Genomic DNA, 14,478 nt, shown 5'->3' on the forward strand with positions numbered 1-14,478 from the left:
CATTTGAACAGTCAATAGCAAATACTTAAACTAATAACAAAACAGTAGCTGATTCAGAAGCGCCAGATTGTCATAGCAAAGTCAGAATTACCTCCTCTCCTAGGTTCAAGAAACGGTCGTCCATAAAATGCACTGCTGTTCTGTTGTAAGTAATCTTAAAGATTCCTAAATGCATCTACTTTCGGAAGGCCAAATAAAGTGCTTTTGCTTTCGCCTAAAAACACTCAGAGTCTCCCTGACATGGCTGCTTCAACACTAACTGCTGTTCCTGAAACCACGCCTTCTTTCTTTGCGTGCACATTTGGGTGGCATTATGCAAATATTTCCACATAGTGAGGTAGATATGTGGGGGCGAGTCTTAACTTTGATAAAGCATATCTCTTTGGTTTTGAGACTTTAGTCTTTGCAACTTCAGGGATCTTATCTATGCACAATCAGCTTGTAACACTCCAAAGAGAACGGAAAACTTGAAATCGCATTATATGACCCCTTTTAAATTAAACCCCTTTTAATTATTACTGTAAAATGCCTCTAGGCTAGTAAATAATTGTCTTAAAAGAGAACACAATATAATCTAATATACTATAACATATTATGTGTATCCTGTTAATGAGCGATTTATTCTCACAATATTTTGGACCTTTAAACCAGATTTATCAGGGTGCTGATAAAGATTCTGGCAGTTTACCAGTTATCATTATCATGAAGCTTTTTGAGTTCATCTGAGGTGAAAGAAGCAGTATGATATTGGATGTGACCTAACATCTATGGAGATCTCGCGCGGCACAGAATGAGTTTTTTAAGGCTCTGATAGGCCTCTGAGGCACTTGGTCCATAATCCAGGCCTGTCCCTCCATGTCAATGGTGTTTATTATAACTCTGATGACTGACAACCAAACAAGATAAGATATGGAATCTCATGAAGATTTGAAACCAGTTGTAAAAAAAAGCTGCCTCTACACTTCTGCTAATCATGAGATAATGGTGATGAGTAATGCAGTGGTGACGTGTACATTTGTCAAAGCATCCACCGTGAGTACTGACTTGAGTAATCTGTGTGTATTTGAAATGAACTTTTTTCTATTTCTAGTTTTCATTTTAATTTTAAGTTTCAGTAATTTTCAGATGAACTTTTTCCTTTTTTTTTATTTCAATATAGCTTTAATTTCATTTTAGTTTTAATTCTAATACTTCAACTTAGTGTCTAGGCAACATTTCTAATTTTTGTTGAATTTTGAATGAAGTTTTCTCATCTAATATTTATATTTACTTTATTTCAAATCAAAACTATTTTTTATCAATATTTACTGTTATCCAATTGGTAATAGTTTTGGTTTTGGTAACAATAACACTGAAACAGAAAACAGACAAAAGAAGATAACTTTTTCCTTTTTTTTTTATTTCAATATAGCTTTAATTTCATTTTAGTTTTAATTCTAATACTTCAACTTAGTGTCTAGGCAACATTTCTAATTTTTGTTGAATTTTGAATGAAGTTTTCTCATCTAATATTTATATTTACTTTATTTCAAATCAAAACTATTTTTATCAATATTTACTGTTATCCAATTGGTAATAGTTTTGGTTTTGGTAACAATAACACTGAAACAGAAAACAGACAAAAGAAGAATTATAAAACAAAACCATTTGAATGAATGAATCATACCTGTCATTTTCTTTTTATGGTATTTTAGGTGTGATGCAAGCAAAGTCAATTTCAGTCAACATCCACAGTACTTTCAGAGAGTCTCCATTTAATTCATGAAAAGTAATATTCAAATTACAAAACATCATAACGATAATAATATATTCACTGACTCTCTGTACAATTCTTTGGTAGTGAAGAAATATTCAAAATAAAGAAAGGAGAAAATTCACAAGTGCTGAATAAATTTGCATTAAGACAAATGAATCAAAATACAAACACTGCAGCCCCCACTACTGTTAAAACACTACGTTTTTACCTTGTTGAAAAACTGTTAGTGTCATCAAAGTCTTAAGTGTTCAATGTAACAAACATAAGTTTCTTAATTAGTGCGAGAGAACAAAAGGCAAAAAAGGGGCATGTTTGGCACATTCTGTAGTGCATCCGTTGACATATTACCAGGAGTCAGGGCCAACTAATGATTATTACATACCAGATTAACAAATTTATGGGAATTATGTAGAGAAAGAACAGGATTAAGGCAAAAATTCCATAAGCCTTTAGGAGCTATTGAAACTATTTGGTGTTAAAATGCCTCAGTGTAAAACTATTTGTTTTAGTGTAAAACAAGTTTTTGTGATATTCACCAGGTGCACAGAAGTAACATGTCTAAAATGCTCTGGAGAACATCTTCTAGGGTGACGGGGGTACAATGAGAGCGAATTATTGTGCTGGTTGATGGAAATGACTGACTTGTTTTAATGCTCACTTTACAATCACACACTCATATTTCACAGCTCTTTTTACATGTTCTCTTTTAGTTCACAAAATCTTTTTAAAACTTCCAAAATCCTTTTTTCATAGATATCGTGGCTACTTCTTCATCTCTTGCAAAAACATACGTATAAAAAAAGAAAAGTATATCATTAATATAGTGATGCTTGAAGACAGAAGAGAGGAAAGCTACAAAAAGTGGACCAAGTGCTCTTTTTAGTACACACCTATTGACTCCGCCCACTCTATAGCAAGTGCACTTTCATAGAGGAAGGTAGCTCAATCCAGGTTTCCTAATAGAAACCCATCCTATTGGTGCTGTGTGACCACACCTTAAAGACACAACATGGATCCAATCATGAAAGGAAACACCACAGACTTGATAAAACCAAGCAGGAACCAATCAGAATGCATATTTTCTGCATTCGTCACACAGCTCACAATATAAGAAACACAGAAATACACAGAGATAAAATGCTTAGAATAGGCAGAAAAAATAACTTCATACATCTTGTTTCATCGTATACCTACCGTTTGTGATATCTAAAGGAAACGGTTGTTCTTTTCTCCATTTTGCACTTAAAGATGGAAACTAAATGTAATTCTATGGATTCTTAGTGAGCCAGTCTAAGCACTTTAAGTCTAGGGATACAATCCACACAAGTGGAAAGAAGAAGGACACGTTGATGACGGCATCACAGCTACTGCAGTTCATCTTCAATACTGACGCAAGAGTTCCATCATTACCACTGATAAAGGCAACATGGTTGTCGTTTAACTTCTCTCCCCACAGCTTCTTTCGTTCCACTCTTTCTCTCTGAGGAAGTCGTGTAGGCCTCTTGGCTGGGAAGAGATGTGCTGTTAGGCAAATACTGATGAGGAGCAGGAGACCTTCCTGCACTTGTGCAAAATATCCAGCAAAAGGGAGGATGGGATGTGTCTTTTGTGGGCCAGGTGGGGAGGTGGAGGCACATGCTACTATTAACATAAGCCTTTAATTTCAAAAGGCAGCAAGGAAGAACATGAGATGTCTAAATTAGTTCTGAAATGTTTCTGAAGTCAATAAACTCCCCTTGAAATCGTCCATAAAGGCCATTTAGTCTAGTACTCCACCTGCTGTAGTCTTTTTACAAAGCCTGTTCTGGTGTAAAAAAGGTTAGAGGTCACAGTGTGACCTTGCTGAGCCTGAGGGACAGACTGGAGCGTTGCTGTGTGCGCGGTAGTGTGGAGCTGCAACGACTGCGCAGCTGAACCGGCCTCCCCTCAGAACCACGCAGACGCAATAGGAAGTCAAAGTTCGCAGATGTGCTCATGGCGTAAAACACGTTTGCGTTGTCAGGGATGACCAATTCTGGAGAAGGAGGGAAAAAAGATTGTGATTGTGTCGATGGCATTCCACCATAACAAACCTAAACAACATATCATAATGTGCCAGATACACAAGTTTTAATGTCGTACCTCTCTCCTCAGAGATGACCTGCACCAGCTCGTAGTCAGCGGCCTGCTCACCCTCCAGGTTGTGTTTGGCCATGGCTCGAGAGATCACAGCTGGAGTTTTGTCCTGGCTGGTCAGCTGCGTGGAGAAACAATGATGCATTTTACATCAGAAAGTCTTCTCTCTCTTAATTTAGTGCTATTAGAACAGGGATTTTAAAGCTTTTTCCAAAAACCTCTAAATATGATGATCCTCTGAAAAATGTTGTATACTGTTCTTCTGCACATTTTTATACTGTTTGAGAACAATAAATATAAATATTTAAATAATTGGCTGTTATATTGTCATTGTACTAAAGCCAAATTAAATCACTAAAATGGAATCTGGAAATATTTATATAATTATTTATAATATTTATATTTATTTAATATATTATATAACATATTATAATAATATGTTGGATGTATAAACCTGATGAGAAACATTTAAAAATTCAATAATAATAATGGTGATGATTTTTTTATTAAGTATTGAATTTAAATAATTTCTACAGCACTCTGAACTTATGTACATTGCAAGGAAGGAGAGATGAACACCTTATGAATGAGATTAACACTATACCACAAAATTATAAGCAGTTTTGCTTTTATAATATTTCTTTCTGGTAAGAATCGGTGGCTGTCAATAGAATAAAATATATCACAATTTATCTCATGATATTTAACCAGTCCCCACACCAGTTTTTAAATCAAATGTATTAATTGTTTTTTACAGGCATGTCTGCCTGATTTGAAACACATATTAGTTACACTAAATAACAATAATAATTAGCATTTTTAAATAACATTTAATATAAGACAACTCTTAAACTGAAAAGTGGGGTTGGATGTATTATTTTGGTATCACTGAGATACTGTTATAGTTTTTTCTTTTATTCAGAATTTATTATTTTATTTTCCATTTTAATTTTAGTTCAAGTTTTAGTAATTTTGTTGTGTGTTTTGTCCTTTTTTTCTTCAAACTCCTGCAAAGAGAGATTTTATTCAACATTCCCACAGATCTGAATGCCTATAGTAATGAATAAGAGATTCAACAGATGTTTTGACTATAATAAAAACCAAATAATAAGGAACGTTGTACTTACTCTGCGCCGCTTTTCGAAATTGAGCAGTCCTCCCTGTGAAGCACAGAAATAGACTTTAGCCCAGATTCTCCTCATCATTTTACTCATGAAAGTTTTGATTAAAGTTCTTGGGAATCCAAAAGAAGGTCAAATAAACCTTGGTAATGAAAACCTCAACAGTCTGGGAATTTTAGGTTAGTAATAACAGAGATAATTCTTTATGAGGCTTTCATTTTGTCTGGAAATGTGTGGTTGGATGCGCAGCTTGACTTACCTCCACTTGGTCAGGCAGTGCTGTATCAAGCATGGTCAAATCTGTGAGAAATGTACCCAGATATGGAATCGTCCCCTGCATGGCACCCTGGAGATAAAAGGTTAGATATATTTGTGTTAGCTTTAAGCTAACATGACACATTTTAAACACAATATTTAACTCTTGTTCTGTTATCAGTATATACTGACACTAGTTTTTTTTAACAATTTTTTGTTGTCGTTTTGTTTTTTTACAAACTTACCATCTCTTTCTGTAACTGAAGTCTCTTGTGGGATCTTTTCTGGTGATCTTTGGCACAGCTGTCCAGACTGGCAAATTTTGAGGACATTTACATTTATTTTGAAAAATGAAGCTCGTGATTATGGTGCGTTACATTTCCGACGAGTGCTTGCGGTGTTCGGCCAATCACAATGCACTGGGTCAGCTGGCCAATCAGAGCAGACTGTGCTTGTCGGAAGGAGGGACTTTGTAGAAAACGAAGCGTTTAAGAGAGGGGGGGCATATATGACCTACAATAATGTACAGTATTTGAAAAATAATGTGTTTTTTGAACATTAAAGCATGTCAACATATTGTTACACCAAATACATAAAATAATGATCTTTAAAAAAAGCATCATATGACCCCTTTAATATAAATTCATATGGATATATTCAAATGTAGTTTATTCCTCTGATGGCAAAGCTGATCTTTTTAGCAGCTATTACTCCAGTGTCACATGATCCTTCAGAAATAATTTTAATATGCTGATTTGGTACTCAATAAAATTTCTTATTATTATCACTTGAAAATTATTGTGCAGCTTAATGAAGTGTGGAAACTGTGATGCAGCGTCTTTTTTAGGATGCTTTGATAGAACATAAAACTTGTGGAACAGCATTTATTTAAAATAAAAATATTTTGTACGATTTTAAATGTTTTTCCTGTCATTTTTGATCAGTGGAATGCATCCTTGCTTAATAAAACTGTACATTTCAAATAAATAAATAAATAATAGTGATCCCAAACTTTTGAATGGCATTCATTTAGAGACTTCATTAGGAATCATAACATAACAGGTAAACATAACCAATGTTATTGAAAGGATTTGAATAATTTCACCAGTCTATATATTTTTAGAAATCAAGAAATGACTGACAGGCTTGTTTATTGACAGAACTTACTTGGAAACAGAGGCCCACACTCTCTTCAGTCTGTAGATGGGGTTGGACTGCAACGCTGATACTATGGCTCTCAGAGATGAGAAGTTCTTACGAATGCGACACTCCTGAGAACATGTTAATTAATGTTTATACATTTTCATTTACAAATGGTCCTAATGAGACTTTATCAGAAATCCTTTGGGAGGCTGAAAGTCATTATTATGTCTACTTTGGTTTATCTAGATCTCATCTAAAACAGTTTTGTCTAAAAAAGAAATAGATTAGGTGTCAGTCTTTACCCAAATGCACCAAGACCAGTAAATGCCTTTTGAAAAACTATATTCCAGATCAACGTCAGGCTTTATCTTTATCTAAAGTATTGCTAGAAAAATCACACAACACTAAAGCGCTGCAGATTGATCTAGCTCGAATGAGCCTGAGGTGGACAGGTTTAAACTTGAGCAAAACATAAGTCATACTGGGAGGTGTGACCGTGCAAATGTGTGTGTGTTGCGTTATGCACCTGTGCAACGTCGATCCAGCGCTGGATGATGCGAGCACGCAAATGCGGGCGTATCTGCCGCTGACGGAGGATGGTGCTGACCACGCACGCCGTTACTGCATTAAACTGAGTGATGGTGGCGCGGATGGTGGGCGCGCTCTGTTTGCCGTCCTTTTTATCACGCTGAGACCAGATAGCACCCAAACAGTGATGAGGAACCACCTTCTTAAATAACAGCTGTGGAAAGAAGGAAATATTTCATAGCTTGAGCCAAAGAAAGTACAAAATAATATTTCATGTTCCTTAGTACTGATTTAATCTAGGTTTCTCTCTCTCACCGCATCCATATAAGTCAGCTGCTCTGCTACAAGGTCAACCTTGAAGGAGAAGAAGTCCTCCTGCAAATCGATTTCCACTTCCTCATCTTCCCCAATGCAGAAAGGGTTGGTGTACTGAAAGCCTCCTGCAACAAACGGACAGCAGATGTTTTTGTAAGCACAGGAAGACAGAACAAACATGAATAGGCAAGAAGTTAGATAGGATGGATAAAATTATTAACAGTAACCGGATATGACTTACCTTGAGTCTCATTCTCTAGGCTGGCCTGGACATGCAATTGTTCTAGCAGACTTTGAGCCCGGCGCATTGGCTCTGAGCCTGGCATGGCCTTCCGCAGGAAACCCAGCACACGATGCAAGCTCGGATATGATGGAGGTTCCTGGAAGTCCTCTGGACACTGATCCAACCAGGCTCTTAGAATAGAGGCCAAAGCACTGAAAAAAATAATAATAACACATAGATGTTTGTATAAACCAGATGGCGCAAACTAGTGAGGGAATCTCTCATAGTATAATTCAGCTGCAATGCTGTGATTCATGCAGCAACCAAGCACCATCATTCATCAGATCCCTTTTATTTCTAATTGCTTCTAAACTCACACACACACGCATGCATGCACACAATTTCAGTGTTTGACCTCTATTTTTAAGTTTCCATGGAAATGAAACAACAAATACGAGAGCTGCTCGGAAGTCACTGCAGATGCAACGGCACAGATAACCACGATGATGAGGGAACTCACGTTCTCACAGCAACTCTGCTCTCTCCAGTCCGACACTGGTTATGCTCCCCCTCACAATCCTCAAAACTACCATACCTGAGAACGAAGAGAGAAACCAACATGTGAGCATTCTGACAAATGGTAAAGGCAGTAACCACTGAACAAGGACCCCAAAAAAAGTTATAAAGTGGTCATATTATTTTTAATTACTATTTTTTATTACTTAATCTTTCCTATGTAGTCCACTTTTAATTAGTAAAGATTTGTAAATATCCAAAATACAATCTATTTTTTATTTTAAAACAACAAAATAATAATGAAAAACAAACAATATAAAACATAAAACATCATAATTTTTTGTAATAAAATAATACTTTGATGCATTTAAACTGGGAAGTATATTGCACAGATCCAGGGTTCCCACATTTTCAGATAAATAAATTACCATGATTTTCCCATGATTTTTAAAAGGCAGTTTCTAACGATTGCCTTTACAAAAAGCAATATCTAGTGAAAGAAATACTTAAGTGAACATAACTAGAAAACAATTATATTGACCATAGACACTTCCATGACCTTTTATTCATTTCCATTAATTTTCCAGGCCTGGAAATCAGACTTTAAAAAATTACCTGGTACCGTGTGTTCCCCGTAGATCTAATATTTTGACACACATCCAATTTTTTGTTTAACCTGTTTACATTAACGCAACTTAACCGACTGTGTTTACATTAATACCTTGAATACCAGATGGGCATTTGTACTTGCTTAGCTGCGTGACCACAAAATGTGACCTCTCTTCACTAAGCATACATGCAAACATGAACATTCAAAACAGCCCATCAGAATGCACACAGGTTTCACCTGACATTTATGATGTGTGCAATCAAAAACAAGCACACAAGAGTACACACCTGTCCAGCAGCAACTCCAGTACATTCTGTGTAGTAGCAAATGCCCTGTATGTGGAGAGGAAGATGCTGGTGTAGGTCAGGTCATTATCACCGAACGCTGTGAGGAGTGTCTCTACCAAACGTTCCAGTGTCCCCGCCCGGATACTTCTGATCTTACACGTCTCCAACTGGCTGACTGTGTGACCTGGGGGCAAGCGGTCACCCTCTGCCTGAGAGAGCAAAGGAGAAGGAGAGGAAAATACTTTGAGGTCAATTCTAAAGCATGCACTCAAGTATTATGTAGAGAAACAGAGAGAAAAGCAGAAATAAACAGGGGAAGAAAAAGAACAAGACCTTGGTAATGCAAGCACGCTACAACAGGAAACTCTACAATCTGCTTTTAATCAGAGCAACCCTCCTCCTCCCTCTCTGAGAAGCGCTGGAAAGTCGGCAGACTTCTTAAAAATGCTTCATTAGTTGAAGAAAATATGGTTCACACAAAAAAAGTGACTTAAAAGTAGGCCACAAAAAGGTGAATGTCACTGAAACAGCAAGAATACTAAATCTTCTTGATGAAAAAATAAAGTGATTGAGTTGAGGTCCCTAAAACTAGGTCAAACATTAAGCACCATGACCTCTCTGAAACAGGGCTCTAACTGGTGTCAAAAAGTAAGACATGTGGCTTTCTTTTAACTGCGATGTTAAAACAAATTTCTGTTTACATTTTTGTAGCATGATTACTGTAAAGCGAACTTGCTTTTGAAATCATGAATGTCACACTTATGAAATGATTCTACATTAAATTAACTGTGTTTTCACTCGACACCCATTTAGTGTAGAAACAGCTGTGTTACAACAAACTAAAGCCCTATGGAAATCAAATCAGCTCATAAGTGCTTTGTTTTTTTTAATGTTGATTCAGAAGGGTGTTGACAATATGGAAAACATTATTCAAGGTTAAAGCAACAGATTATACCATATTCACCACTGTAATTCGGAACGGAGCCATATACAGCATGCCTTCATAAAATAACAATGTTGTATAAACCTTGAAATTCATGCAGCAAATTTTAGGTTCAAAATGTGCAACAGAGAACAGAGTTGAATGTTTTCCTGTCACTAAAACACACAAGTAGTGATAACATTAAGGAAAACATAAAGAAGGTAATTTGAAGAGTGTTTTTCTCCATATAATAAAAGCCACTGGGGTTCAAAACAACACGATTGAGACATTAAAAAAAAAAATCATCTTTTGTGTATAATAAAGTAAGTCATACAGGTTTGGAATGACATTAATGTGAATAAATGGTGACAGAACTTCCATTTTTGGCTTTTACTTTTACCAAACAAACAACTCTATAGAAAGTTTTATGTGTTTTCTTGCGACCATCCATGAAGACTAATGACCAGAACACTATAGGAACCCCACAACTAAATACGTCCGTAAACCATAAAAAGCTTTACAAGGTCAATATGCTTAATATGCCCTAATGTCTGGCCGGCCCAGCATGGGCAGCCGAAGTGTTTCTTTAAATAAAGAGTGGAAGTGCATTCAGATCAAAGGCCTCCTCTCACCCCCAGCCATCTTGCGCCTTTGTTAGCCGCCTGCTGGATTTGGACCCTCTTCAGCGTCACGTTGTATATGGCTCCTTCCTCGACCTCCTCTCCCCAGTCCTGCACAGAGCTCTGCAGAGGGAGAAAACAATCAATGTTACTCCATTTGGAATGTCATGGCATAAAACTGGGGAACAACATGTCTCAGTTCGGCATAAACAGGAACTCTGGCTTTAAATTTTAGTATCAAAAGACTGACAGGGGGTGAGTGGAGGAGAGAAAATGATAACTCATTTGGAGGAAGGAGACAGAAAGAGGGGGAGAGAATAGAAATTAGATCAGAGTTGGCATGGCGTTTTAAAAATCAGCCTGAGAGCTTTTACAGATTCTTAACAGTGAAGGATTTCTCCATCCAGCTTTGGGGTTTAAGAACCAAACTTAGTCTGACTGTAAACATATACATACACACACATAGGCTTTCTCAGTCAAACACACAAATGCAAACAGTATAATGGGATGACCAACATTAAGTGTCTGGGTGAGTGGAGCCTTTTAGGCTGTGCACAGCTTAACTATCATATTAAACTGTCAGACAGAGAATATCGATAAATTCTGCCTACTTTAGTCAATAATACTAAAGTAGAGCTGTGATATACGAAATCCTGCACAGTCTTTCATACCCAAAATAAATTTGTCTATAACCGCCATTAAAGTCATGATGAAATGGAAGTAGTGGAAGATCTTTTCTTCTGCACTGTGACGTATATGAGTGAAATAGATTACTGAAAAGAAAAAAGGGGGTCAGGGATTAGGATGACAGCAGATCTAAATGCGAACTTGCATTTGATTGAAAAGATTTAATAAAAAAAATTATGAGGTTAAATAAAAAGAAATAACATTTAGAAAATGCCAGCTTTAAAGGAGACCTATTTTATATATTATGCAAAAATCACTTTTATAAGGTGTTTGAACAGTAGTGTGGCCACAGTGTGTGTAGACAACCACCCTATAATGGTACAGATCCACCCACTCATTTTTTTCACCATATAGGGAAAAAGTTCTGCCAATTTGTGATGCTCTCTGCCCTATTAGCATAGACACAGCCCTGAGTGACAAGCAGCAGTGCAACATTACTGTTTTCTTGATGTAGCGCTAGCTGCTGGAGATATAAAATATCAGCGCTAAAGAGGCATTACAAATGTTGTGTTTTAGGATGCACCAACGAACATAAAAGTCTCCATAAACTCCCTCCATCTGAGCTGCTGAGGACACTGGTTAAATGTCATTTTCGAAGGAAATATCCCAGAAAAAAATCGGTCAAGTCCCCTATATGTTTAGCGATCAATACCAACGCTTTGTGTGTGAACGTCAGCTCCAGACAAAGTAAGTATCACGCGTTTGTTTTCCAAATTGCCTTTCTGAAAGAGCTTCTTGGCACTCTGTAAAGGCTAATGTTGCTAAAGCTATGCCTGTTTTCACTGGTGCTGCCTTCACGTGCTACCAGAACGATCGTAAATAGAAACGTGGTAGTTCAAAATTGCATATGAAAGCAATGTGAATTCGACCACTTGTGGGACTTTTAGTTTGCGATAGTAGCTAAGGCACAATGAGACCAGCTGTTGTTATTTTAAATCGCGCCATGCTCCTCGTCTGTGTAATTCATAAATGATCATTTATCATGCACAGTACAATCAGATGACTGACTTTTAAACCGAGTACGTTTTCTGTAAAGATTACAGGCTTGTACTAATAGTGGAACGTTTATTTGTATGCTAACCTTGAGCTCTTGAAGCTCTGCCTTCTTCTGAAAGCACCAGCTCGCTCATTTGCATTTAAAGGGACACACACAAAAACAGCGTGTTTTGGCTCATACCTTAAAAGTGGCAATTTTAACAAGCTATAAAAAATTATCTGTGGGGTGTTTTGAGCTAAAACTTCACATACACACTCTGGGGACATCAGAGACTTATTTTACATATTTTAAAAAGGAGCATAATAGGTCCCCTTTAAAGACAAGTCTCCTTAGAGTGCAAAAAAACAAGAAAATGAATCTTAATAAAAAAATTTTTTTAAATACTTATATTTAAGACATAAAAAAGGAGCATAATAGGTCCCCTTTAAAGACAAGTCTCCTTAGAGTGCAAAAAAACAAGAAAATTAATCTTAATAAAAAAATTTTTTTAAATACTTATATTTAAGACATATGAAGACTGAAAAACTATTGTTAACCTTTTTATGCTATTTCATAAGACATTAAGATGGTTTCATTTTAAAAAATGTGGTTATTTACTTATTTTTGCAGTGCATACTCAAGAGACTGTGGGAAGACTTTAAATAAATACAGATGTTTAGATGTTTAATAAACTGTTGCCTTCATGCACACTAAAAAAAATGCACCAAAAGGCATTCGTGAAATATTGCTGTTTCACTAACGATGTCACCAGACGTTTTCCAAAAAGATTCCAGAAGTTACTATGTGAATTCATCCAAAGCCATGCTAAATAGGTCCAACAAGTGTATCCAGCTCTCTTGAGTACCAAAACCTATTTCTGAACCTCAAAAAAATAAAAATAAAATTTAGTTTTATTGGTGTGTGTATTTCTACAATGTGTAATAGTTTTAACAGATATAGCCTATGTACATTACTTTCAAAGTCATTAACCCTGACATTACAAACATCTCCCTACTGAGCTTTTTCACTATTGCAGCACATCCAGACTATACGTCTGCAGTTTTATGCGCCTGAAAGAGTAACTGTCCCTGGAATGAAGTGGATCAGTCTGTCTGTATTTCCCGGGCCGTTTCCTGTACAGTGCGTTCAGAGAAATACTCAGCTGGATGAGTCATGCAGTCCACACTCAAAAACAATGGTAGGAGGTCTGCTCACCCACTGCCCGGACCCTGTCGAGTCCACAGTCTGCGCACTGTGCTGCCCCTTAGTACTGGAAGAAATGTTTTCCAAAGCGGCTTTAAAAGCCTGAGGGTGGGGCTACACATGAGGAAACAAAATAGTTTGTCTCTGAAATAAAAAAAAGTGGAGTACTAGTACAGTGGCCACATGCGATCAGAATCAGATTTATGTTTTCCAAAGCGGCTTTAAAAGCCTGAGGGTGGGGCTACACATGAGGAAACAAAATAGTTTGTCTCTGAAATTAAAAAAAAGTGGAGTACTAGTACAGTGGCCACATGCGATCAGAATCAGATTAGATGGGAGCTCTTTGAGGTTAAGTAAAAGCCTGAGGGTGGGGCTACACATGAGGAAACAAAATAGTTTGTCTCTGAAATAAAAAAAAGTGGAGTACTAGTACAGTGGCCACATGCGATCAGAATCAGATTAGATGGGAGCTCTTTGAGGTTAAGTTTATTAGCTTGAATTATATTAGCTTTCATTTATTCAGTTTAATTCTATTGTATTATAAACTGTTATTATTTTTTATCACTGGCTTTTTCTTATTATTTTATTTATTACTTAATTTGATTAATATTTATTGCTTTTATTTTCATTTTTGCTGATGCTAAACTGTTATTATGATTATTATGATTATTATTATTAATAATAATAATAATAATAAAAAAAGAGCAATTCCAATTCCATGGGTTCTACTCCTAGAGATTGCAAAAGCAATGAAAAATACTTTGAATGCATATCTAAAGCATCTATCTGATATGTAAATGTAATAAATATCTGATAAAAACCATGAAAATAAGTACTTAAGTTCTTAGTACGTTTAGTGCTTTGTCAATTCAAATTGACTATGAGAATTTATATGGTCAGATAACTTAAACACTATATTTTTAACAGTAATGAAAGCCCTGAAAAAGCATTAGAACGAATGGACTTTAAAAGCTGTGGGACAGTTGAGGACTCTGTTTAGGTCCTTTAAATCCTATATACAATGAAAGGATGCTGACCATGTTATCATCCCAAACAGAGACGTTTTCTACCCCCTACAGCCTGCACACAAAAACAACACAACCCCAAAGTCCATGAGAAACAATCCCTCACCGATAACAACAATAACAAGTGGGTTTAAGCCCATCTGTCCGCTTTGTTTTTGTCTGCAGCCTGGAGGCTG

At 36.4% G+C, this 14,478-nt stretch overlaps 2 protein-coding genes across 2 annotated transcripts in view; both read right to left on the reverse strand.

Annotated features, from left to right (window-relative positions):
- LOC107585908 (perilipin-2-like) overlaps window positions 1-1,673 on the reverse strand; it is a 7,135-nt gene extending 5,462 nt beyond the window's left edge. Inside the window, exon 1 of the mRNA XM_016273089.1 lies at window positions 1,667-1,673. Coding sequence (XP_016128575.1) covers window positions 1,667-1,673 — 7 coding nt within the window. The remainder of the gene's footprint in view (window positions 1-1,666) is intronic.
- Window positions 1,674-2,445: 772 nt separating this feature from the next.
- LOC107585909 (ral guanine nucleotide dissociation stimulator-like 1) overlaps window positions 2,446-14,478 on the reverse strand; it is a 29,016-nt gene continuing 16,983 nt past the window's right edge. The window contains exons 2-14 of the mRNA XM_016273090.1: window positions 10,424-10,534; window positions 8,870-9,078; window positions 7,977-8,051; window positions 7,475-7,668; window positions 7,234-7,358; window positions 6,917-7,132; window positions 6,415-6,518; window positions 5,493-5,568; window positions 5,252-5,338; window positions 4,999-5,031; window positions 4,864-4,878; window positions 3,878-3,992; window positions 2,446-3,770 (exon numbers count right to left, since the gene is read on the reverse strand). Coding sequence (XP_016128576.1) covers window positions 3,583-3,770; window positions 3,878-3,992; window positions 4,864-4,878; window positions 4,999-5,031; window positions 5,252-5,338; window positions 5,493-5,568; window positions 6,415-6,518; window positions 6,917-7,132; window positions 7,234-7,358; window positions 7,475-7,668; window positions 7,977-8,051; window positions 8,870-9,078; window positions 10,424-10,534 — 1,548 coding nt within the window. The 3' untranslated portion in view covers window positions 2,446-3,582. The remainder of the gene's footprint in view (window positions 3,771-3,877; window positions 3,993-4,863; window positions 4,879-4,998; window positions 5,032-5,251; window positions 5,339-5,492; window positions 5,569-6,414; window positions 6,519-6,916; window positions 7,133-7,233; window positions 7,359-7,474; window positions 7,669-7,976; window positions 8,052-8,869; window positions 9,079-10,423; window positions 10,535-14,478) is intronic.

The sequence above is a fragment of the Sinocyclocheilus grahami genome, unplaced genomic scaffold, assembly GCF_001515645.1.
Source record: "Sinocyclocheilus grahami isolate Dianchi unplaced genomic scaffold, SAMN03320097.WGS_v1.1 scaffold75.1, whole genome shotgun sequence".
Classification (NCBI taxonomy): domain Eukaryota; kingdom Metazoa; phylum Chordata; class Actinopteri; order Cypriniformes; family Cyprinidae; genus Sinocyclocheilus; species Sinocyclocheilus grahami.